The sequence below is a fragment of the Nelumbo nucifera genome, chromosome 8, assembly GCF_055504915.1.
Source record: "Nelumbo nucifera cultivar China Antique chromosome 8, China Antique-T2T, whole genome shotgun sequence".
In the NCBI taxonomy this organism is placed as follows: domain Eukaryota; kingdom Viridiplantae; phylum Streptophyta; class Magnoliopsida; order Proteales; family Nelumbonaceae; genus Nelumbo; species Nelumbo nucifera.
The window spans coordinates 37,879,324-37,906,009 of NC_142656.1; the positions used below are offsets into that span (position 1 = coordinate 37,879,324).

Here is a 26,686-nt window from a genome sequence, read left to right on the forward strand (position 1 = left end):
AATCTATCATGTCATAAAGAGAAAGAATCAACAATATAAGCAGAAATTTTTCCTTCATTAATACTTAATTTGAACATACCATTACAACCATATCCCTTTCCAACAAACATCCCATTCTTGGATAGGATTAGTTTGTCGGATTCAAAGACAATTTTGAATCCCCTCTTACAAACAAGATTTACTGAGACCAAGTTCTTTCTAATGTCAGGAACATGGAGAACATTCAGGAGAGTCAGTGTCTTTCCGGAGGTGAAGTTCAACTCTACGCTGCCTCTTCCAGCAACTTTGGCACATGTTTGGTTTCCCATCTGTACCTCTTGGCCATCAATCACTTCTTCATATGTCTTGAACAAGGACTTGTCCTTGCAAACATGGACTGTGGCACCTGAATCAAACCACCATCTAGAAGACGATTCTACCATGTTGACTTCAGTAATCATGGCCACGAGATTGTCTTCTACCATGTTTGCAGACTTGGTTCTGCCTTTCCGATGTCGGCAGACTCGGGCATAATGCCCCTTCTTTCCACAAACATAGTAGGATCCTTTCTTATTGTTGCTCTTCTTGAAGTTCCCATCCTTCTTCTTTACTTGTAATGCAGGGTTAGTCTTCTTCGATCCGTTTTCCACAAAATTTACCTTAGAGTTCAACATACCGGTCAGGGTCTTATCCCTACTGTCTCTAATTTGAGACTCTTCTTCAATACGAAGGTGTTGTTGAATTTGCTCCAAGGTAAGTTCTTCAGCCTTGTGTAGAAGCTTCTTCCTGTAATCCTTCCAAGAGGGTGGAAGTTTGGCAATGATTGCTCCCACTTGGAAAGATTCAGGAAGGATGATGTTAAGGGATCGAATTTTATTAACTATCACCTATAGTTCATGAACTTGCTCCAGTATAGGTTTATGGTCGTTCATGGTGAAGTCAAAGTATTCTGCAATAAGATACTTATTCATACCTGCTTCTTGCACCTTGTATTTGAATTCTAGGGGCTTCTAGATTTCTTTTGGAGATGTAAGTTCCTTGTAGAAGTTGTAGAGCCGGTCTGATAAGGCATTCAGTATGTGTCCTCGGCACAGAAGTGAGTCCTCTTCCCGTTTTGCTCTTTCCTTCTTTAGTTTCTCTGAGTCTTTGTCAGTGGGTTCAGGAAGTGATTGCAAATTCAGGTCCAACAGATAGTATAGCTTCAGTGTGGTTAGAAAGAAGATCATCTTGTCTTGCCATCGACTGAATTTTGCTCCATCGAACTGGTCTAGTCAAACAAGATCTTGGTTCATCATCTTGATTGAAGTCATGCTTGCTTCCGCCTCCATTGCAAAATAATGTTCTAAAATTGTTGGAGAAGATGGGGTCACTGTAACTTTGGAGGAGAAGCTCTGAGGTGCGTCTGAAGACACTATCTTTAGAACGTTATTTGCCCCCACTTAGTTTTACTGATTTTGCTGTTGGGTTACAGGAAAATTCGTTCCCAGGATACAACAGAGCCTTTGGGTGAGAATCTGCAACCGACAAAGTTGAAGAGTCTCCAAAGAAACCTTATGTGAGACTGTAGTAGACCGGACTGAGAGAGAGAGAGAGTGAATTTCGAAATTGTGTGTTTTGGAGTCTGATTCATGCTCCTTAAATAATTTGTGAAGAGGTATGAGGAAAAGGTGGGTGCTGGTTTAGAGAATGCACCTTGAACAGTCACAATTTCAAACATTGTGACTGTTTAAAAAGTAGTTAATAGTTGGTGACTATTAACTTTGAATTGTGCCTCTTGATCACACCCGATCGAATCATGACCGTTGATCTCATCAACGGTGATCAATGGTCATCAATGCACCAAAACCAAAGCCTCCCATCGCGAGCCACGCGGGTGCATGCAAAGTGCAAGCAAAGTGCGCCTCTAAAGCGCCTCATTGCGCCACACACATGCGCGCACACGCGTGCACGCGCGTTGCGCGGTATTGAATCCCCATACTCTCCTCTACTAATTCTAAGGAGTGTAAATCAGCTCCTATTGAAATACTGAAAACAAACCTTATAATTATCCAATGTGGGACAAGTTCAAAACCAGGTTTTTGTAAGAGAAAAATAGATTTTTAAATCAAGTGTGTAGGTGCAATTTCTCATGTAATTGACCAATCAAACCCATTGGATTTAATCTCTTATGAGATTAAAATCCAACACCGCCTCTGTCGGGAGGTGGAAGATGATGAACAGTTGTTGTCACCTGATTAATTTCGTTGGAGAGAGAAAATAAAAGAGGGAGGAGAGTGAATGTCCGGGAAAGGGAGAGGTTGCCGCCGCTGGTTTCTTGGCTAGGAGGTGAAGGCAGTGAAAATCCATTCCCTATGATTCTTCGAATTATTTTGTTAGAAAATAAAAGAGACACGAGGAACAAGTCGCTTTCCTGGTTGTTAGGCTTTCCGTCCCTCTATTTGCTTCTAGTTCACAAGAATCGTCTGTGTGACTTAGTCGATGGTGGCGACAATCCCTAAACCACAGTCATTACTTCATATCATAAAGAAAGAAGGTGGACGAATGCCTCGTTCCCGACTTCGCTCACGGACGATTTGAATTAAAGCTAGAATATGGTATCTTGGAAATCTTACGTTAGTAGGTCCGATTTGAACGACTTGGTTGATGCATGAAGACTGAATCACCCTTCACACAGATCTGCTGCTATAGGCAGTTTGCTTAAGAAAACCTGCGTGGCTGCGCTATTGATGAAGAAAGATCCCGAAGACGGTTATCGGTAGCTAAACCATCATCAACACTAATCTTGCCTTATGACTCCCATTGTGTTTCATGCCGCCATTTGTTCTAGAGATCGGAGAGCAAACCAGAGATTCTAATGTAATCACTGTAGACCCCTAGCAGTCGGTCAGTCTCCGAAGGTCTGGAGATGGAGGCCGGAATGAGAGAGGAGGTGGAGAAGAGAAGAAAGAAAGGAGAGGGATAGAGAGAAAGAGGAACATCTTGAGAAACCCTAGGTCAGGATTATGATTGTGTTGTCTCTCCTGGGGAAGAATTGTTCTCACCCTTTTATAGAGAGGTGAAGGCCATCAAGGAAGGAGATATTTCTTGTTAGGAAAGAGGATCTCTCTTGTTAGGAAAGGAAGTCTTATTAAGGAATCACTATTAGAGAATCCTATCCCTTCCGGATTCTCTCCGTACGTGACCCTATTGTATTGACGTGGCGTGGGTGGTGTCATTGTTTGGTGGGCGTACTTTCATTAAACTCACATGTGTAACTTAAAGGCGTACGTGTAACCGGTATCTACTCCTGTTCTACTGTGATTCCGCAGTTCTATGATGGTGTCAGTTTCATCGCAGTTTTATGCGTGTTTGGGTTCATCAGAAATGCGTGTGTGTCCGGGGTTCATCACAAACCCGCATGTGTCTTAGCTTTATCACAGATTCGTGCTAGCCAAAGTTCATCATGACCTGTCCCGGGTGTGAGTTCATCGCAATTGTAGATCTATGATGAACTCATCGCAATCGTGCGATGGGTTCTAGATTCACCGCAGGCGTCCGTGTAGTGTTGGTTTGACACCTTTTGTACTCTGAGGGTCTTAGTGACCACTATGTACCTACACTACATGTTCCCACAGGCAGAATTTTCATTGCTCGGCATGTTGTGTTTGGTGAAAGATTATTTCCTAGGATTCCCACAACAACATTAGCTGAATTGTAGCCATCCACTGGGGTCTATATTTCCATACCAACCCAGCCGGATGTCTCCACCTCTGAGATGTCACAGTCACAACCTTCATTAGTATCTACACCACCTTCACCTCTTCCTTCTGTTCCCTCTCCCTGTGAACTATCGGTTACTGCCTCAACTATAGCATTAACCTCCTCTGCTACTTCGTCCTCACCACCAGCACGGTACCACAGTATTCAAGACATTCTTGCTCATACACTGGCTGTTCCGCCTCCGATTATCCATACACATTCCATGGAAACCAAATCCATGGACAGTACTCTTCCTCCAAGGTCGCTTACTGCAACTCGGTATCCTCTCTCATCCACTCTTCTCTCCTTACTCTCTAATAGCAAGACGGAACATCGTATGTTCACAGAAGCCTCTCCTTACTCTCTAATAGCAAGACGGAACATCGTATGTTCACAGAAGCTTCTAAGTCAATCCATTGGTGAGAAGCCATGCAACGAGAGTTTAATGCTTTGATTGCTAACAACACTTGGAAGTTGGTACCCTATGACCTCACCATGAACGTCATAGGCACAAAATGGGTGTACAAAGTCAAAAACAAGGCCGATGGTACTCTAGATTGTTATAAGCCTGATTGGTTGCACAAGGCTTTCATCAAATACCTGGGTTAGATTTCTTTGACACTTACAGCCTTGTTATCAAACCTGTGACTGTTCGCACTATTCTTGCCTTGGCAGTCTCTCAATCTTGGCCCATACCAAAACTCAACATCAGCAATGCATCTCTTCATGGTTCGACTGATGAAAATATATACGTCAAATAACCCAAGGGCTTTGAAGACCCGTCTTGTCCTCATCATGCTTGCCATCTCCATAATGCTCTGTATGGCTTACGCCAAGCTTCCCGGGCCTGGTATTCATGGATCACTACTATTCTCCTTGGCCTAGGTTTTTAGAATTCTATTGTCAATCCATATCTTTTCATCTTCACACGTGACAGTGTGAGTCTCTACATGCTCATCTATGTGGATGATATCTTGTTAACAGAAAACTCTTCGATGGCTATTGATCAACTTCTTTCATCTTTGTCCTCCATCTTTCCACTCAAAGACTTGGGTCTCCTACATTACGTTTTGGGGATCGAAGCCCGTTTCACTGCCAATTGCTTAGTTCTCTTTCAGGAGTGGTACATCTTGGATCTTTTCACTCGTACTAAGCTTGATGGTGCCAAGCCGGTATCCTCTCCAATGGTTGCTTCTTCGAAGCTCTCTTGTGATTTTGGTACTCCATTGTCTGATCCATCAGAGTACCGGAGCATTGTTGGTGCTTTACAATACGTCACCATCATGAGATCCGACATCTCCTTTGCAGTTAATAAGTTTTGTCAGTTCATACATTCACCAACTGATGAACACTGGTCAGCCGTTAAGCGTATCATATTGAAGTCTACAATTACTCATGGCCTTTGTTTCTCCTCATCATGATCACTTCAGCTCACTGGTTACACAGGTGCTGATTGGGCCAGTTGCCCAGATGATCAGTGCTCCACCAGTGGTTATGCCATTTATCTAGTCTCAAACCTCATCTCCTAGAGCTCCAAGAAAGAAACCAATAGTTGCTCGTTCGAGCACTAAGTTGGAGTTTGTCCTACTCGCCATATTGTCACCAAACTACTACGCCTTCGGTTCTTTGGTGCGACAATATTGGTGTGACTTCCTTAACCTTTACTCCTGTCTTTCACGCTCGAACGAAGCACGTCAAAGTTGATTTTCACTTTCTTCGAGATCTCTCTCCCAGTAAGAGATTATTCATTAGATATATCCCTTTGGTAGATCAGATTATTGATATTTTTACTAAGCCCCTCTCCTCTGCTCGATTTACAACATCAGGTCCAAGCTTCACGTTGCCATGCTCAGCTTGCAGTGAGTTGCAGATAGAACACCAATAACTAATGTATCCAGATCTGACTCTATCAGATCTAGATCCTGATAAGAGTTCCACTCAATAAGCTTATCATGATAAAACTTATCCTTGTATAGTTTATCATAACAGTTTTCTTGTTTATCTATAATTTTGTATTTGAATCATTGTAAAACTTTAACTCATACACTTCTATAAATAGAGGAACTCACGGTTGATAGTTCATCAGCCGATTCATAGCCATTATTGTCTTTAACAAACCCAGTTACTCTCCTATTCAAACTCTTGGAAGAGAGGTGTTCAAGCTTGTCAAAAATCTTGGTTCTGTAGCACAAGATTCCTTGGAATGGAAAAGAAAATATGAGAAGATCTTTTCAAAGCAGAAAGCTGAGGACCAATCAAGTGCAGAAATAGAAACTCTCAAATCCAGAACCAGTGCTGCTGAAGCAAGGCTGGTTGTTGCTCGTGAACAAGCAGAAGCACAGTCTGCACAAGAAGCGGTAGAGGAATGGAAATGGAAGTATGATGTTGCTGTTAGAGAAACCAAGGCTGCTCTAGAGAAGTCGGCTATTGTGCAAGAGCGAAAAAATAAGCAGACACAATTAACAGAAGATTCTTTAAGGGAGGAATACTCTGCAATTTTGGATGAAAAGGTAAATCTCTATTTCACTCCCTCTCAATTTCATCCATTCTCATTTTTCCTTTATCAAGTACTGATAATAACTTTTATTCTTAATAAATAACAGGAATAGGAGATTAAAGGCAAGACAACTGAGCTTGAACAGGTTGAGCAGCGTGTTACTACTTTGAGTTTAGAGTTGAAAGTAAGTTTCTATGAGGATTCAAAGATTATCGCACATTGTACCAGATTGAGCCTTCTTGTGTCTATTTATGCAGCTTTCTGTCTAGAAAAGTAGCTATTGCAAAAGATGTTAACATATTATTTGAGATGTATCATTGCATTGCCATACTCTGTTATAATGATGATGTTATACATGGAAAATACAATCATCTCCCCAGACTGAGATTTTATAAAAGCATCTTATTGTCAAGGCATCATCATACAAATATAGTGGTTCCTTGCAACAAAGAAAAACCACCTTCATGTCCCTCCTTATTGAGGAGCTGGCCAACCCTAGATCAGCCAGCTCTAGCTCTTCTCCTCTTACCAAAGAAAGCTCTAGCCTTCTTGCTAAAAAGAGATCCAACACTCTTACTGAAGGGGTAAGAGATCCATCACATGGATGGCCGAACCCTGCAGGAAGGTAGGGCGAAATTTCAAAAATTTTTCTCACTCCCATCTAGGAATTGCATTCCTTATTTTAGAAAACTACATTTTCAAGGATCAATCTTGAACCAAACCAGACTAGATCTAAAACCATAAGGGAGGAGAGGGATATACTTGATACGAAGTACTAGTAACTCCCAATGAATGTGTTCACGCCCAAGGAGAAAACCAAAACCCACTTCCATTAAAGATGACATAGTATGTGATGAAGCAGGATCAACAGGATGGCTCTTCAGGAAGAACCAAATTCTTTAGCAAGAATGGAGTAGAGGGCTAGTGAGCACAACTTCAAATTGCTTCTTCTACCAAGAAGCAATATGAAGATCAATTCTTGATCACTCCCACAAGTGGAGATCGAAATGGGTAGGGGCGGAAAAAACAAGGAAGAACTCTATAGATTGCTATGTTGTATTTGTTGTGTTTTTCATGTCCGCCTGTTCTCTTATTTATAGCCTTAAAGAGATAACCTCCTTATCTGATTAGGAGTTTCTAGATCCAAATCTTTATTCAGATTTGGACTCTTTAAGTGATATGGATAATCCCTTATCTTATCTGTAGTTTAAGAATAGTTTAATCCTAATCAAATTAAGAGTTTCCTGATCCAAATCTTTATTTGGATTTGTACTCTTTAAGTGGATAAGACTTATCCTCTTATCCTTATCTACTAATCCAAACCCAGATCCACCCCTATTTAATTAATCTAATTAACCCAGTTCAAAGTTGGGGTTTAGGCCCATTAAGTTTATGTGCTCACTTAACCTCTTAACCTGTTGCCCAATTGGCTCTCTTTGTATGGCGTGGGACCCAAACATTGATCTACACATCAGCCACATGGGTTCAGCCCAACCTTTGTTACAAGGCCTGACCGAATTCACTGTAGGAGACAGTGAACCCTTGAGTCCATCACTATGGACTCTTAATGGGGTCAACATTTACATTAAATGGTCCTTGGGTCCAGCCACCTTATGAAAACCCAAGGACTGTGGGCAGATGCAAGATTAGCCCATCAGGTATTACCCTCAATGGTCTTACACTTAACCTCTCAGCCCATAATGATCAAACACTACCCGACAAGAGAGGAACTCTCCCTCAACAGCAAGGAGCATTGCTGCACTGTCTACTCACATGGATCATGGGAATTAAAACCTTTTGCAAACATTTTGAAACCATAATATATATGTATATCTCTATATAAATATATTTTGCTAAAACAAATTTTAACGATTGAAATCAACTGCCAGCAGTTTAGGTTTCCATCAGAGAGAGTGCATCACCGATCATTCACTTTGTCTAACAAAGGGGATGATCCTATCACTATGATCACCCACTTAGATGAATTCTTGAACTATCCCAACATAGCCAAGTTTTGCCCCCCTCTAAGGATCTCACTGATTGGCATATCAAAGATAGCCCGATTCGACACCTAGTGTAGTACCATAATCGAGTTTAGGGATCAGGTGTAACATTCTAGTTTTGCCCATCTATCTCCAAGGTCCAGGGCAGTACTAGAATTTTGGTCCGATTTAGGGTTTTAAGAAAACCCACACCACTTGTACCTCAGGTCTCACCTTGGTAGTTGAGACAAGCCACCCCAACCAACTTGGCGGTACATCAGTGTTAGCCTTGGCAGGATAAATCTTCCCAGATCTATCCAACCACTGTGAAGATTCTAAACCAACATGAGTCTCATAAGTGTCCAGTTTAAGGGTATTACACATTAACACATCATAATGACAAGAATCAATTATGTACTTTATCCATTTACAATAAATGTCAAAAGATACATCAATCTGATTGGAGCTAAGGGCATAACTATCTAACTGTATCACGAGTCCTCTTCTTGGGGATTTTCTCCGACGTAGTTTCGGTAATGTTTATTTCCAGAGAAGGATGGACAACATAGAGACCGTTCTCAAGTTCTCCATATGTGAGGAATTTGTTATTCTATTTAATAGTAATCACATTACTGAATATGATAGAATAACCGTCCATGCACAATTTTGAGACAGAAATCAAATTTCTTCTTTAGGTACAAAAAGACAATCTTCAAGTACAATTGTTCCTTCTCTAAAAACTAGTTCTACAGTTCCTTTGGCTATAGGTTCAACTATTGCAGAAGTCCCCAAGTAGAGCGTCACTTCTCTGTCACTCAGTCTTTTGCTTATCTTGAACCCCTGTAGTGAGTTACACACATAAGTTGAAGCCCCGAAGTCAATACATCAGGAAGCAAAAAATGACAAACAAGTTGGTATCGATGATAAAAGATTCGAAATTACGTTGCTTCTTAGTCTCCAGATATTGAGGATAGTTCTTCTTCAAGTGGTTAGTCTGCTTGTAGAAGTGATAGGCATCCGATGCCTTATCTTTCTTCTACTTTTTAGTTTTGTTACCTTTCTTCTAAGCCTTCCTTTTAGCCTTCTGCTTTTTCTTACTCGATTTTCCACCTTCAACAAGCATGGCTATCGGCTTATCCTTCTTAATCAGTTCTTCATTCCTCTGCAACATATTGTTGAGTTCCTGAAGGCTAACGTTGAGCTTATTCATGTTTATTTCATGATAAACTAATTGAAGGACGGAGGTAAGGAGTTGAGAACAACATCAATTTTGGTGTCATGATCTAGCCCTAACCCGAGAGCCTGTAGTTCATTGATATAATCCATTATTTTTAAACAATGGTCATGAACCAATTGGTTCTCAGTCATCTGTGCGGTCATAAACAATTTTAAGACCTTTTGTCGAGTAGAACGGTTCTGCTCTTCATACATAATCTTTAGACTATCCAATATATCCTTAGACACTTCGATCTTATCGAATTCTCTAAAGAGGCTATAATATAACACCGGGCAAGAGAGTTTTTCTCTTCCCAATCTTGATTCTCTCTTCTTCGGGCCTCAGAAGCCCTGTCATGCGGACGGTCCGGAGTAGGGTTCTTAGCAATTTTGTCCAATTTCTCGGTCGTTAGAACCAGCATAAGGTTTCAGAACCAGTCAGCATAATTAGGGCCCTTGAGTTTGTTATCATCCAACATTTTGGTGAAGTTTCTGTTTGCCATTTTTGGTAAAGGCAAGGCAAATTTATAAGTCCAAAACCTAATTGATTCATGTCATCACATAGAAAGGGTTTTTAATCTATGTTCCATTTCCATTTTGGGCATCTTTGAGATTCCCTCCAATCTATGTTCCATTTCCATTAGTTCGCAGATTGCAGTTTCCATTACTGCAATTCACAGATCGCAGATTTCTTATCTGCGCAAATCTTCTCTTCTACGCGAACTAGCTTCATCTCCATGAAATAAAAAATAAAAAAACTATTTTTTTCTATTAATATTACATCAGAATCAAATCCTATACATCCCATCTAAAAAATAAAAAAAAAATTATTTACAGACCATGAAAGAATAGAATAAATCAGTAGGTGCGCAGATTTCTTGTGCCATTAAAAGACTTCGATCTCCACCATACGAACAACCTAAATTTCAAGAAATATAAATAAAACAGTTCTAAATATATTACAAAAAATAAAAGATTTAATTTCAGATCAATCGCCCCAAAACTGGGAACCGATTTTCCAGAAAAACGCTAACTGTGGAAATCAGGTAGAACGCCATCTGCCCATTTGTGCAGATTCAGATCTGGTTTAATTCGGTTCATGATTTGAACCTAGCTCTGATACCACTGAAGAGTGAGAGATCCATCACATGGATGGCCGAACCCTACAGGAAGGTAGGGCGAAATTTCAAAAATTTCTCTCTCTCCCATCTGGGAATCGCATTCCCTATTTTAGAAAACTGCATTTTCAAGGATCAATCTTGAACCAAACCGAAGCAGATCTGAAACCAAAAGGGAGGAGAGGGATATACCGGATATGAAGTAGTAGTAACTCCCAATGAAGGTGTTCACGCCCAAGGAGAAAACCAAAACATGCTTCCACAGAAGATGACATGGTGTGTGATGAAGCAGGATCAGCAGGGTGGCTTTTCAGCAAGAACCATATTCTTCAGCAAGAATGGAGTAGAGGGCTGGTGAACACGACTTCATATTGCTTCTTCTACGAAGAAGCAATATCAAGAACAATTCTTGATCACTCCCACAAGTGGAGATCGAACTAGGTAGGGGCGGCAAGAACAAGGAAGAACTCTTTAGGTTATTGTGTTGTATCTGTTATGTTTTTCATGTCCACCCTGCTCTCTTATTTATAGCCTTAAAGAGACAACCTCCTTATCTGATTAGGAGTTTCTTGATCCAAATCTTTATTTGGATTTATACTCTTTAAGTGGTAAGGATTATCCCTTATCTTATTTGCAGTTTAAGATCAGCTTAATCCTAATCAAATTACGAGTTTCCTGATCCAAATCATTATTTGGATCTAGACACTTTAAGTGGATAAGATTTATCCTCTTATCCTTATCTACCGATCCAAACCCATATTCTCCCATATTTAATTAATCTAATTAACCCAGTTCAAAATTTGGCTTTAGTCCCATTAAGTTTATGTGCTCACTTAACCTCTTAAGCTGCTGCCCAGTTGGCTCTCTTTGTATGGCGTGGGACCCAAACATTGATCTACACATCAGCTACATGGGTTCAGCCCAACCTTTGTTACAAGGCCTGGCCGAATTCACTATAGGAGACAGTGAACCCCTGAGTCCATCACCATGGGCTCTTAACGGGCCCAATATCTACACTAAATGGTCCTTGGGTCCAGCCACCTTATGAAAACCCAAGGACTGAGGGTAGTTGCAAGATTAAACCATCGGGTATCACCCTCAATGGTCTTACACTTAACCTTTCAACCCATAATGATCAAACACTACCCGATAAGAGAGGACCTCTCCATTGGCGGCAAGGAGCAGTGTTGCATTCTCTACTCACATGGATCCCAAGAATTAAAACCTTTTGTAAACATTTTGAAACCATAATATATATATGTATATCTCTATATAAATATATTTTGCAAAAACAAATTTCAATGATTGAAATCAACTATCGGCAGTTTAGGTTTCCATCAGAGAGAGTGCATCCCTAATCATTCACTTTGTCCGACAAAGGGTCTGATCCTATCACTATGATCTCCCACTCAAATGAATTCTCGGACTGTCCGAACATTCCCAGGTTCTGATCCCCTCTAAGGATGTCACTGATTGGCATATCAAATACAGCCCAATCTGACGCCTAGTGCAGTATCATAATCGAGTCTAGGGGTCAGGTGTAGCATTCTAGTTTTTCCTATCTATCTCCAAGGTCCAGGGCAATATTGGAATTTTGGTCTGGTTGAGGGTTTCAAGAAAACCCGCACGGCATGTACCTCAGGACTCAGCCTGATGGCTGAGACAAGCCACCCCAAACAACTTGGCGGTACATTAGGGTCAGCCTTGGTAGGTAATTGCTTCAATTCAAGGGTGGGGGGTTCTTGAGATGATGGCTTACCTGATGGTCCTGGCGTTTTGCCTAAGTTTTCTAATTTGAGAAATCCCTTCCCCTTGAATTGAGGCTAATCATTCAGATATGCTATCATGAGGTTTATTTCTTCATTTTCGCCCTTTTCAAGTTCTCCCTGCTGGAGGCAGAGTTCAAGAGGATCAGCCAGTCTACTCACCTAGAAGTATTCATTAATTGCAACATCAATGGCATCAATCATGTAACAAGAGTCATCACTAGAGGGTGCATGTTTCATGGCATCAGACATTTTAAAAATTATCTCCTCATCTTGTATCCTAAGGCTGAGTTGTCCATGTTGTACATCAATCATTGCCTTCTCGGTAGGCAGGAAAGGTCTCCCTAGGATGAGAGGGACATCCACATCTTCTTGCATGTCCAAAACAATGAAATCAATGGGAAAAATGAATTTGTCTACTTTAACCAACACATCTTCAATGATCCCCCCTAGGATGCTTAATGGATCTATCAGCCAATTGTAATGCCACTCTAGTGGGTTGGGGCTCCCCCATTCCCAATTTCTTGTAAATTGAATATGGCATTAAATTGATGTTGGCTCCCAAATCACATAAAGCTTTTTCAAATTATAAATTGCCTATAGTACAAGGGATAGTGAAACTCCCTGGATCTTTAAGCTTTTGAGGCAGCTTATTCAGAAGGATTGCTGGATATTCTTCATTTAACGCAACTGTGGCCACATCTCCCAGTTTCCTTTTGTTTGCCAATAGTTCCTTCAAAAATTTTGCATAGTGTGGCATCTGGGCTAAAGCATCAGCAAAAGGAATATTAATATGTAAACTTTTAAATATTTCAAGGAACTTACCGAATTCCTTCTCCATCTTTTGTTGCTTTAGCCTATTAGGAAATGGAACTAGTGGCTGTTGGTGGATCCCTTGTTGTGGTTCAGGTTGTTCCTTCTTCTGCTGTCCGGTTCCAAGGTTTGTTTCTGCCTTGGGTTCAGCCCTGTCTTTCTTCTCTACCTCGGGCAACTCCTTACCACTCCTTAAAGTGATAGCCTGTACCTGCTCACATGGATTCACCTTGGTGTTGCTTGGAAGTGTTCCCAGTAATCTTGATGAGATTAACTGCGCTAATTGCCCAACTTGATTTTCCAGGTTTTTAATTGAAGCTTCCTGATTCTGGAACCTGGTTTCAGCATTAGCTATGAATTTTGTCATCAGTTCCTCCAGGTTAGATTTAAGTTCCGACTGATGATAATTTTGGTGGAAGGGCTTGGATGTATGTTGATTTGACCAGGATTGGTTTGGGTGTCCCCTCCATCCCGGATGAAGGCATGATGATAGTGGTACCCCTGTTGTCTTGGAAGATTGCTGACAAAGTGGACTTGTTCTGTAGATGGCCTAAACTGATTGCCAACTTGATAGTCTGTACTGATGTGGCCTCCCCTACACAAATAACATGTCATGGGCTGCACATGCATGACTGCTATTTGCATTTCATCTAACTTTTTGCTGAGTGCTCCAAGTTGAGTGATGAACCTACAATTTATCTATAATTTTGAGGACTTTAGCATGGATTTTTATGCCGGTTTTATTAATTTTTGCCTTAATTTAGCTTAATGCTAAGAATAAGTTTAAGGGGTAATTAATCCAAGAAAAGGAAGGAAAAAGGCAAGGAAAGAAGGTTCAAAAAGACCAAATTCAGCCCAGCCCAGTTGTGGAAGCAAGAGAGAGCACTTCGGCCCAAGAAGAGAAAGTGGATTCCTTGAGAAAATCCAAGAAAAGAAAGCCTAGCTAAGAGTAGAATTCGGCCCAACAAAGAAGGCCCATTCTCAGCCCAAAAGAGCAGCTCAAAGTATAGCTATCATGTGCTAAGAAAGAGCCTAAGTGCAACCCAAATAGCAGCCCTTAGGAAGCATTCAAGAGAGCTCTAGAAAGTTCAAGAAAGGAGTGTAATACACCCCATTCTAGAGGCTTCAAGAAGGGGAAAGAACCCCCTTGAAAAACTATATAAGGAGGCCTCTAGGAGGGGGGAGAGGTGTTCAATTGCTTGAGAGGAAGGCTCTCCCACTCTTAGAGGTTCGGCCACCATGAGAGAAGATAAGAGAAGAAGGCTAGGCGCAAGGAAGAAGAAGAAGGGCTAAAGGAAGTTCAAGACAAGCAAGCTAGAAGAGAAGGTGAGTTCGAAATTGGGGGTTTGTGATTCAAAGATCCTTTGTAATAACTCAATTGTAGTTTCATTCTCCTTTAATTTGAATTTTGTTTCTTTGTTATATTTTCTTTCTTCTTTCTCCTTCTTCAATTCTTCCTTGATGTATTTTAGTTTGTAAAATTTCAGTTTAGCAATCTAATTCTTTTTGATTCATTCGAATGGTTATGAATTGTACTTGAAGTTTCTTAAATAAGGGTGTTTTTGTAGATTAATTCGGCCAATTAACCATCAAAACTCAGATCTAAATTCTCAGATCTGAGATTGCAAGATCTGAATTGCTTTAAAAGAGAATTCAGATCTGCAATTTTCAGATTGGCTGAATGGATCTAAAGCTTGGAATTCCTAGAGTGCTTGAGAGAGACTCTAGGAATTCAGATCTACTATTCAAGAACTGAATTGGATGCAAGATTAGAGATAACTTGCATAATTCAGTTGGTGATCAATTCAGTTTTGAATTGATGCCTTAGATGTGTTTGAAGAAATGCATGCATGAGGATTAGATCCTTGATAGATATATGGTGATCATCACTCATGCATAGATTGAACATGCACTCGAAAGAGGCTGTTCATGAGCTTGAGGTCTGACCAAACCAAGGCTCAATCATGATTTATTCGAATGATCCAAATTGATAGATTGTTGAATCCTGAGATAGACTTTTACTGCTTACTCTTCTAACCTGATTTGAAGGCAATTGGGCCAATGATTTAGATAGATTTTAATTTAGGATTTTTACCTTTCATTAAAGTTTTGATTTATTTGTTAATCAGATAAGAAGTACTCAATTTAGTATTGATAGTTGTTTCCTAAATCCTCGTGGGAACGATACTTCACTCACTACTTTATTACTTGAACGGCTAGTGCACTTGCTAGTGTCACAATGAGCCACACATCAAGTTTTTGGCGCCGTTGCCGGTGATTTATAGAAGCAATATTAGGAACTATTGATCATTCTTAATCTGGTTTTTAGCATTGCATTCATGGCCGGTTTTCAAATTTTCATCTTACATTTCAGCCTTGAATGCAAGGGCTGCATTGATGGAGCCATGGTTCTTCTATTGATATTTGATTGTTCCATCCTTTGTTTTAGTTTTAGTGTAGTTGAAGTAGATCTGATTTCTCTTATTTGTGATTCTATTACCTCCATAAAGAAAAAAATTTATAAATCTCAAAATGAGTTCAGATCTGAATTGCATTCAGCAATCAGAGCTACACTCATCAAAAAAGATTTTGGTTGCATTGCTGTATTTTGTTTTAGCTTTCTTCCTTTCTAAAAGAAAAAAAATATAGAAAAAAAAAAAGAAAAAAAAAACAATGAAAGAATAGCATGAGAGCTTTCATATATGAACTTCAAATCTGACTTTCAGATCTGAAACTCAAATCTGACTTTCAGATCTGAAACTCAAATCTGAAGTTCAGATCTGAGTTCAGCCGATTGAAGGTCTGCATTCTACTAGGTTCAGATCTGAGTTCAGATCCTGAACCTATTCAATTATGAATGATATTTTGATACATCAGACTTGTCTCATGGCTGAAAATGTAGCAAAGAATGAAAGAAATTTGATGTGAACTCAGACTTGGGATCAGATCTGAGTTCAGTTGGTTGCAAATCTTCTAGGTTCAGATCTGAGTTACTCAGACCTGAACCTACTCAATTCTGATGTGAATTTGGCACCCCATTCACAATGTGAGATATCAGATTTGCTTCAAGGATCAAAGGGTAGCAAGGAATGAAAAATATTTGAAAGAATGACATGTGAGCCTTCAGATCTAAACCTTAGATTTGAGCTCAGATTTGAGCTCAGCTGGTTGCAGGTCTGAATGCATGACTCAGACCTGAACCCACTCTATTCTGATGTGAATTCGGGTAGTAACAGCACCCAATTCACAATCTGATGCATCAGACTTGCCTCATTGATGAAAATTTAAGCCATGAATGGTAAAATCAGATCTGAAATGCAAGAGAATCTGAGGCAGTATGAGTACATGATCTGAAATTTCTTTGAACTTGATGTTTTATTATCTTTTAAATCTTTTGCACCCGATCTGAATTGATGTTTGGATTAGATTAGGACTGATGTTTGTAAGGCCTGAAAGGTCCAAAAAGAGCTTCATATTTTGGATTGTAATATACTGGCATTCAGATCTGAATCCAGGCTGCTTACAGTATAAACATTGCAGACCTGATTTCAGGTTTCTGCAATCCCTGAACATGAGCCACTCAGGCTTGGATGTCCATTTCTAAATTTAAAGTTTTTGTTGGCCAACTCTGTTTTCTAATAAAGTTACAGATATGAAGTGCAGGTGGTTTGATATGAGATCTAATCTGAAATATCTTTGGACTGAGTTTTGTTCTGTAAAACTGCTAACATCATATTTGAATTGAAGCAGTTAACAATACCAAACATTGCAGACCTGATTTTCAGGTCTTAGCAAGTGTTTGATATGCATAAGCTATACAGGTTTGGGCTTCAATTGTAGAGCTTAAAATCCTTAAACCAAGCCTAACTCAAGACTGGTTTCAGTTTATTTCAGGTCCTCTTAATATATTTTTCAGATCAGATCTGATATCAACCCTAAAGCATCACAGATCTGATTCCACTCTTAATGGATGTATATTGCAGTGTATACCAATGAGTGTGTATGAGATATACAACGCAGATCTGAATTATTATTTGTTAATTTTCTCTGGACTAACATTACCAAAGACTTGCAGATCTGAACTCAACTAAATTTGATCTGAATTCAGATGTTGCAATCGATGGATGTAGATAAAGGAACCTTGAATAAGATGTTGGTTTAGATTTGCTTTTAGTATAATCGGCTTCATTTATTCACGATAGGATGTAGGTTTTTGTATTCCAATAATTCACTTTACATTTTTAGTTGTGATAGGATTAGTTATTTATTTTCTTTTGTGAATATTGGCCTTTTTATTGCTTTGACCTTAACAGTTTATGACAAGCAGACCTGAATTGGAAGAGATCCTTTATGACCCGGAGATTGAACGGACTCTCCGTGTCTGTTTGAGAGCAGCCAGACAAGTCTAGCAAGAAGCTCAAGAAGCTCAAGAAGCTCAAGAAATGGCTGAGCAGAGGACTATGATGGATTATGCCAAACCCACACTCACTGGAGCTGCCTCCAGCATTATCAAGCCCAATATTGCTGCTAACAACTTTAAGATCAAACCGGCCATCATACAAATGATTCAAAACACGGTGCAATTCTGTGGTTTGGCCCACAAAGATCCCAATGCACACATTTCTAACTTTTTAGAAATATGTGACACCTTCAAACACAATGGGGTAAGTGATGATGCCATTAGGCTGAGGTTATTCCCATTTTCTTTGAAGGATAAAGCCAAAGCATGGCTGAATTCATTACCAGCAGGATCAATAGCTACGTGGGATGAAATGGCCAGCCATTTTCTCTCTAAATATTTCCCCCCTTCTAAAACTGCTAAAATGAGGAATGACATCACTACTTTTTTCCAGCAAGAGGGGGAATCTTTATACGAGTCATGGGAACGATACAAGGAGCTGCTAAGGAGAGTTCCTCACCATGGCCTCCCCATTTGGCTGCAAGTGCAGACTTTCTATAATGGTCTTACTGACTCAAATTAAACTATACTAGATGTTGTAGCCGGAGGATCCATAAATAATAAAACTTCTAAGGTTGCCCATGCACTTATTGAGGAAATGGCAGCCAATAACTATCAATGGCATTCTGAAAGGACTCAAACTAGGAAGCAGCAAGGCCTGCATAATGTTGATACTTATACAACACTATTTGCACAAATAGGAGCACTCAGTAAGAAAATTGATGAAATGCAGATAGCTGCCATGCATGTGCAGCCTCTTACTTGTGAATTGTGTGGGGGAGGCCACATCAACACTGACTGCCAAGTTGGCAATCATTTCAGGCCATCTACTGAACAAGTCGACTATGTCAGCAATTCGTCAAGACAACAGGGTTACCAGAGTCACCATACCTTTCACCCAGGATGGAGGGGACATTCAAATCAGTCTCGACCAAGTCAACATACTTCAAAGCCTTTCCACCAGACTTATCATCAGCCCGAACCAAAGTCCAATTTGGAGGAACTGATGACAAAATTTATAGCAAGTGCGGAAACCAGGTTCCAGAACCAGGAAGCCTCAATCAAAAACCTGGAAAACCAAGTGGGGCAATTGGCACAATTAATCTCTTCCAGAATGCCAGGAACTCTTCCAAGCAACACTGAAGTGAATCCGCGAGAGCAGGTGCAATTTATTACCCTAAGAAGTGGAAAAGAGTTGCCCGAGGTAGAAAAGAAGAATTGGGCTGAACCCAAGGCAGAAACAAGTCTTGGGACTGGACAGCAGAAGAAGGAACAACCAGAAGCACAACAAGGGGTGCACCAGCAGCCACAAGTTCCATTCCCTAACAGGATGAAGCAACAGAATTTGGAGAAGGAATTTGGTAAGTTTCTTAAAATTTTTAAAAGTTTACACATTAATATTCCTTTTGCTGATGCTTTAGCCCAAATGCCACACTATGCAAGGTTTTTAAAAGAATTATTGGCAAACAAAAGGAAACTGGGAGATGTGCCTACAATTGCTTTAAATGAGGAATGTTCTGCTATCCTTCTGAACAAGCTGCCTCAGAAATGTAAAGATCCAGGGAGTTTCACTATTCCTTGTACTATAGGCAGTCTAAAAATTGAAAAAGCTTTATGTGACCTAGGAGCTAGCATCAATTTAATGCCATATTCTATCTTCAAGAAATTGGGATAGAATGAACCCCAACCCACTAGAGTGGCATTACAATTGGCTGATAGATCCATTAGACATCCTAGGGGGATCATAGAAGATGTTTTAGTTAAACTTGACAAATTCATTTTTCCAGTTGATTTCATTGTGTTAGACATGCAAGAAGATGTAGAAGTCCCACTGATCTTAGGGAGACCTTTCCTGGCTACTGGGAAAGCAATGATTGATGTCCAACAAGGACAACTCAGCCTTAGGATACAAGATGAGGAGGTTATTTTTAAAATGTCTGATGCTATGAAACATGCACCCTCTAGTGATGATTCTTCTTTTATGATTGATGCCATTGAATTGACAATTGATGAATGCTTCCAGGTAAGTAGATTAGCTGATCCTCTTGAACTCTACCTCCAGCAGGGAGACCTTGAAAAAGGAGAAAATGAAGAATTAAACCTCATGATAGCATACCTAAATGATAATCCTCAATTCAAGGGAAAGGGGTTTCTCAAGTTAGAGAACTTAGGCAAAATGCCTGGACCATTAGGTAAGCCATCATCCCAAGAACCCCCCACCCTTGAATTGAAGCAATTACCTTCCCATTTAGAGTATGCTTTCCTTGAGGAACCATCAGATCTCCCCGTAATAATTTCTGCAACACTAGATCCCTTACAAAAAGAAAAGTTATTAAGAGTGTTGCGAGAACACAAAAATGCTATAGCTTGGAAGGTAGAGGATATCAAAGGCATTAATCCATCAATCTGTACTCACAGAATTTTGTTGGAAGAGGACACCAAGCCTTCCGTTCAGCCCCAAAGGCGCCTGAACCCCAACAGGAAAGAAGTGGTAAAGGCTGAAATAATTAAGCTGTTAGATGCCAAGATCATTTATCCTATTTCTGATAGTTCTTGGGTAAGCCCTGTGCAAGTTGTGCACAAAAAAGGGGGTATGACTGTTATTCCAAACGAGAAAAATGAACTCATCCCTACTAGAACCATCACTGGACGGCGTGTGTGTATTGACTATAGAAAATTAAATGAAGCCACCCGGAAGGACCATTTTCCTCTCCCATTTATGGACCAAATGTTAGAGAGGCTAGCTGGGCATGAGTATTATTGTTTCTTGGATGGATATTCAGGGTACAACCAGATACCAATTGCACCAAAAGACCACTTTTACTTGCCCATATGGTACCTTTGCATACTGAAGGATGCCCTTTGGGTTATGCAATGCCCCAGCAACCTTTCAGCGATGTATGATGTCTATATTTTCTAATATGGTTGAAAATTTTATTGAGATCTTTATGGATGATTTTTCAGTTTTCGGTTCTTCATTTGATGCATGTTTGAATAATCTGGAACAGGTGCTTACTAGATGCGAAGAAACACATCTTGTGTTGAATTGGGAGAAATGTCATTTTATGGTGCAAGAAGGCATAGTGCTTGGCCACAAGATCTCTCAAAGAGGTATAGAAGTCGACAAGGCCAAGGTGGAGGCAATTGAAAAATTGCCACCCCCAACATCTGTTCGTTCTTTGAAAAGTTTCTTAGGACATGTCGGATTCTATAGGAGGTTTATTAAGGATTTCTCAAAAATTGCCAAGCCATTATCTACCTTGCTTCAGAAAGAAGTGACTTTTGAATTTTGAATTGAATGCCTTCATGCTTTCAACATCTTAAAAGACAAATTGATCCATGCACCTATCATGGTAGCACTCGATTGACCCTCCCATTTGAATTAACGTGTGATGCGAGTGATTCTGCTATAGGAGCTATTTTAGGACAAAGAATGAACAAACATTTTCAGCCAATTTACTATGCTAGTAGAACCTTGAATGGACCCCAACTCAATTACACCACTACAGAAAAAGAGCTGCTAGCAGTAATATTTGCACTTGACAAGTTTTGTTCATATCTGATATTGTCCAAGGTTGTTATCTACACAGATCACTCGGCGTTAAGGCACTTGCTTACCAAGAAAAACTCAAAACCAAGACTGGTCAGGTGGATCCTTTTGTTGCAAGAGTTTGACATTGAGATTAGAGTCATGAAGGGTGCTGCAAACCTGGCTGCTAACCATCTCTCCCGGTTGGACAAGGTAAGCTCAAAACAGGAGATAACCAGCAACATTCGAGAAGAATTTTTGGATGAACAGTTGTACTCAATACAGGAATACTCATATCCTTGGTATGCTGATTTTGCTAATTATCTAGCTGCACAAGTCCTTCCTCCTAACCTTTCATATCAACAGAAAAAGAAATTCCTTTCTGATGTAAAATACAATCTGTGGGAGGAACCCTTTTTGTAAAAATTGTGTGGAGATCAGATCTTAAGGAGATGTGTCCCCGAGGAGGAGATGGAGTTGGTACTCCAATTTTGCCATGATAAAGAAGCAGGAGGGCATTTTGGAGCTAGTCGCACTGTAGCCAAGGTTTTGCAATCAGGTTTATCTTTGCCCACACTTTTCAAAGATGCCCATAGGTACGTGTCCACATGTGACAAATGCCAAAGATCAGGAAACATTTCCCAACGGAATGAAATGCCCCTTTCCAATATTTTGATCTGTGAAATCTTTGATGTTTGGGGTATAGATTTCATGGGACCTTTCCCGAATTCTTTTGGGAATAGGTACATCCTCGTTGCAGTTGACTATGTATCCAAATGGGTAGAAGCCATGGCTTTACCCACAAATGACTCATGGAGGGTGGTACACTTCCTAAAGAAGCTATTCTCCTGATTTGGCACTCCGCGAGCTATAATTAGTGATAGGGGAACTCACTTCTGCAATAGTCAATTTAAGAGGTTAATGCAGAAATATGGAATTACACATAAATTAGCTACCCCTTATCACCCTCAAACTAGTGGCCAAGTGGAGTTGGCTAATAGGGAACTCAAAAGAATTCTGGAAGACCGTAGCATCTGCCAGAAAAGATTGGTCCATCAAATTAGATGATGCATTATGGGCATACATAACTGCATTTAAGACACCCATTGGCATGTGCCCCTACAGATTGGTCTTTGGTAAAGCATGCCATTTACTAGTTGAATTAGAACTCAAGGCCTATTGGGCTCTTAAATTCTTAAATTTTGACATTCAGGCCACAGGGGCTAAAAGGCGGTTGCAATTGAATGAATTGGATGAATTCAGACTTGCTACCTATGAGAATGCCAAAGTTTATAAAGAGAGAACCAAAAACTAGCATGATAAGAACTTGTTGAGACGAGACTTTTATGTAGGCCAACAGGTATTGTTATATAATTCCCGTCTCCGCTTGTTTCCAGGTAAGCTGAGATCTAGGTGGTCTGGACCCTTTACCATTTCGCAGGTTTGTCCCCATGGGACTATAGAAATCACCCACCCGGTTCAGGGCACATTTAAAGTAAATGGTCAGCGCCTGAAACCATATTTAATGGGTTGTACTGTACCCCCTCCATCCACTATTTATCTTGATAACCAATAATCTTCTTTGCTTGATCATGAACAGGTTAAGGTATCTTTTTGTCATTTATCCTTTTAGAATATTAGTTAGTAAAATAAAGATCTTTTTCTCAAAATTCCAATTCTTTAAGGACACTGTTCATCCTTTTTTTTGCTTCAATTTGCTCTAGCAAGTGTGATTCCCTAACACTACGAACATTGAGGACAATGTTCATCTTAAGTGTGGGGGAGTGAGCCTGAGAACTAGAATTTGGGGGCTGAATCCATGCACCTCATTCACCCCAACATACATTTGCAAGCAATGACATATCCAAGTAAACTGGAACCCCCCAAGTTCATTGCTATTTATTAGGTGATTTTTAAGAAGGAATACAATGAGTTGAGGGAGACCAATGTATTTGCTAAGTTTTTATTCTTTTAAATGACCCAAGTTAGTATATGCATGAGAAAAAAAAAGGGGAGCTGAAAATGTCTTTCAGCATAACTAGCCTTAACTACCTTTCATGTGTTACAAAGCACTTGATTTCATTGTTAATGGTCAAAGAAGCTAGTGCACATCTGAATTATTGATACATGAGATTCAACCCAAATTGACTCCGCTATTTTGAGCTGAATAGAAAAACTAGCAGCTCAGAACATGAGTCTTGTTATCTACCTCAAGCATGTGACCAATGTGAGATGGAGCATAAAATGCACTCGCAAAAAAAAAAAAAAGAAGAGAGTGTGAGATGGAGCATAAAATGCACTCACACTAAAAGAAGAAGAAAAGGGTGAGACGGAGCATAAAATGCACTCACCCCTACAAATAAGTAATTTTGGTGACAGTTGAGGTTCAAAGGGGCATACTAAAGTTGAACTCTCATTAAGATATAGTTACAGATGTGAAACTTAGAGCAATTAGATTATTAACTTCGACAATTAAGGAGCTAATTTATATATTGATTTGGAGTGAAGGCTGGACTTTGAAGAAATTCATATTCTCCTTTCCTTGGATCTTATACATATGTTAAATGTAATTTACAAGAATAAGAGCTGAACACTTACAAAAGTTCCCCGACTACTCAATGCATTTCTATCCTAAACATTCACCCGGTAAATGGTGAGATTAGAAGGGGGGAATGTTCAATTTATGGCTGATGTCTTTGCTTGAGGACAAGCAAAAGCTTAAGTGTGGGGGTATTTGATGAACCTACAATTTATCTATAATTTTTGAGGACTTTAGCATGGATTTTTATGCCGGTTTTATTAATTTTTGCCTTAATTTAGCTTAATGCTAAGAATAAGTTTCAGGGGTAATTAATCCAATAAAAGGAAGAAAAAAGGCAAGGAAAGAAGGTTCAAAAAGACCAAATTCAGCCATGTCCGGTTGTGGAAGCAAGAGAAAGCACTTCGGCCCAAGAAGAGCATGTGGATTCCTTGAGAAAACCCAAGAAAAGAAAGCCTAGCTAAGAGTAGAATTCGGCCCAACAAAGAAGGCCCATTCTCAGCCCAAAAGAGCAGCTCAAAGTATAGCTATCATAAGCTAAGAGAGAGCCTAAGTGCAGCCCAATTAGCAGCCCTTAGGAAGCTTTAAAGAGAGCTCTAGAAAGTTCAAGAAAGGGGTGTAGTACACCCCATTCTAGAGGCTTCAAGAAGGGGCAAGAGCCCCCTTAAAAAACTATATAAGGAGGCCTCTAAGAGGGGGGAGAGGAGTTCAATTGCTTGAGAGGAAGGCTCTCCCACTCTTAGAGGTTCAGCCACCTTGAGAGAAGATAAGAGAAGAAGGCTAGGCGCAAGGAAGAAGAAGAAGGGCTGAAGGAAGTTCAAGACAAGCAAGCTAGAAGAGAAGGTGAGTTCGAAATTGGGGGTTTGTGATTCAAAGATCCTTTATAATAACTCAATTGTAGTTTCATTCTCCTTTAATTTGAATTTTGTTTCTTTGTTATATTTTCTTTCTTCTTTCTCCTTCTTCCATTTTTCCTTGATGTATTTCAGCTTGTAAAATTTCAGTTCAGCAATCTAATTCTTTTTGATTCATTCGAATGGTTATGAATTGTACTTGAAGTTTCTTGAATAAGGGTGTTTTTGTAGATTAATTCGGCCAATTAACCCTCAAAACTCAGATCTAAATTCTCAGATCTGAGATGGCAAGATCTGAATTGCTTGAAAAGAGAATTCAGATCTGCAATTTTCAGATTGGCCGAATGGATCTAAAGCTTGGAATTCCTAGAGTGCTTGAGAGAGACTCTAGGAATTCAGATCTACTATTCAAGAACTGAATCGGATGCAAGATTAGAGATAACTTGCATAATTTAGTTGGTGATCAATTCAATTTTGAATTGATGCCTTAGATGTGTTTGAAGAAATGCATGCATGAGGATTAGATCCTTGATAGAGATATGGGGATCATCACTCATGCATAGATTGAACATGCACTCGAAAGAGGCTGTTCATGAAATTGAGGTCTGACCAAACCAAGGCTCAATCATGATTTATTTGAATGAGCCAAATTGATAGATTGCTGAATTCTGAGATAGACTTTTATTGCTTACTCTTCTAACCTGATTTGAAGGCAATTGGGCCAATGATTTAGATAGATTTTAATTTAGGATTTTTACCTTTCATTAAGGTTTTGATTTATTTGTTAATCAGATAAGAAGTACTCAATTTAGTATTGATACTTGTTTCCTAAATCCTCGTGGGAATGATACTTCACTCACTACTTTATTACTTGAATGGCTAGTGCACTTGCTAGTGTCACAATGAGCCACACATCATTGAGCAGATAGAGTCGTGTATGTATCAACATTATGCAGGCCATGCTGCTTTCTTACTTGAGTTCTTTCAGAATGCCACTGGTAATTATTGGCTACCATTTCTTCTATGAGTGCATGGGCAACCTCGGGAGTCTTGTTGTTTATGGAGCCCCTGGCTGCTGCATCTAAGATGGTCTTGTTTGAATCGGTCAGACCATTATAAAAAGTTTGCACCTGCAGCTAGATCGGATTGCCATGGTGAGGAACCCTCCTTAGTAGCTCCTTGTAACGCTCCCAGAACTCATAGAGAGATTCCCCCTCTTGCTGGGAAAAAGGTAGTAATATCATTTCTCATTTTTGTAGTTTTAGAGGGAGGGAAATATTTAGAGAGGAATCAACCAGCCATTTCATCCCATGTGGCTATGGATCCTGCCGGTAATGAGTTCAACCAAGCCTTAGCTTTATCTTTCAAAGAAAATGGGAATAACCTCAGCCGAATGGCATCATCACTTACCCCATTGTGTTTGAAGGTATCACAGATTTCCAAGAAGTTGGCAATATGGGCATTTGGATCCTCGTGGGCCATACCACATAATTGTATTGTACCATATTTTGTATCATTTGGATTATGGCCGGTTTAATTTCAAAGTTATTGGCAGCAATAGTTGGCCTAATAATGCTAGAGGCAGCCCCGGTGAGGGAGGGCTTGGCATAATCCATCATAGTTCTTTGTTTAGCCATTTCTTGTGCTTCTTGTCTGACTTGCCTAGCAGCTCTCAAATGGACATAGAGAGTCCTTTCAATTTCTGGGTCGTAAAGGATCTCCTCTAGTTCAGGTCTGCTTGTCATAAACTGTAAAGGTCAAAGCAATAAAAAGGTCAATATTCACAAAAGAATATAAATAACTAATCCTATTACAACTGAAAATGTATAGTGAATTATTGAAATACAAAACCTACATCCTAACATAAATAAATGAAGCTGACTATACTAAAAGCATATTATTCAAGGTTGCAATATGCACATCTTATCTGCAGCATCCGAATTCAGATTCAATTCAATTAAGTTCAAACCTGCAACTTTTTTTTTTGGTATTGTTGGTCCATAGATAAAATAACAAATAATTCAGATCTGAGCTGTATATCTCATACACACTCATTGGTATACATCGCAATATACATCCATTAAAGCTGGGATCAGATCTGTCATGCTTTAGGGCAGATATCAGATCTGCACTGAAAAATATATTAAGAGGACCTGAAATAAATTGAAACCAGTCCTGAGTTAGGCTTGGGTTAAGG

General features: G+C 39.7%; 1 protein-coding gene and 1 non-coding gene across 6 annotated transcripts; one reads left to right on the plus strand and one right to left on the minus strand.

The window, feature by feature from the left end:
* Positions 1–17,928: 17,928 nt before the first annotated feature.
* LOC148789882 (small nucleolar RNA R71) lies at positions 17,929–18,035 on the minus strand. The gene has a single exon (XR_016079934.1). It is a non-coding gene; the product is annotated as a small nucleolar RNA R71 (small nucleolar RNA).
* A 130-nt stretch (positions 18,036–18,165) lies between these two features.
* LOC148789883 (uncharacterized) lies at positions 18,166–26,047 on the plus strand. 5 transcript variants are annotated; one of them, XR_016079164.1, is made up of 3 exons: positions 18,166–18,928; positions 20,576–20,678; positions 21,158–26,047. XR_016079164.1 is itself a non-coding variant. In XM_088892575.1 (2 exons), the coding sequence occupies exons 1-2, from the start codon at positions 18,166–18,168 to the stop codon at positions 20,584–20,586; spliced, it is 774 nt and encodes a 257-aa protein (XP_088748701.1). In that variant the 3' UTR covers positions 20,587–26,047. The 5 variants fall into 5 exon arrangements, 1 of the variants encoding a protein (XP_088748701.1); XM_088892575.1 differs by having other exon boundaries at positions 20,576–26,047; XR_016079163.1 differs by lacking the exon at positions 18,166–18,928 and having other exon boundaries at positions 19,375–25,643; positions 25,749–26,047.
* Positions 26,048–26,686: the final 639 nt, after the last annotated feature.

Bases quoted from the DNA above. Each gene is read 5' to 3' on its own strand.
- LOC148789883 (XM_088892575.1), top strand. From the start codon at position 18,166: ATGGCAGCCAATAACTATCAATGGCATTCTGAAAGGACTCAAACTAGG.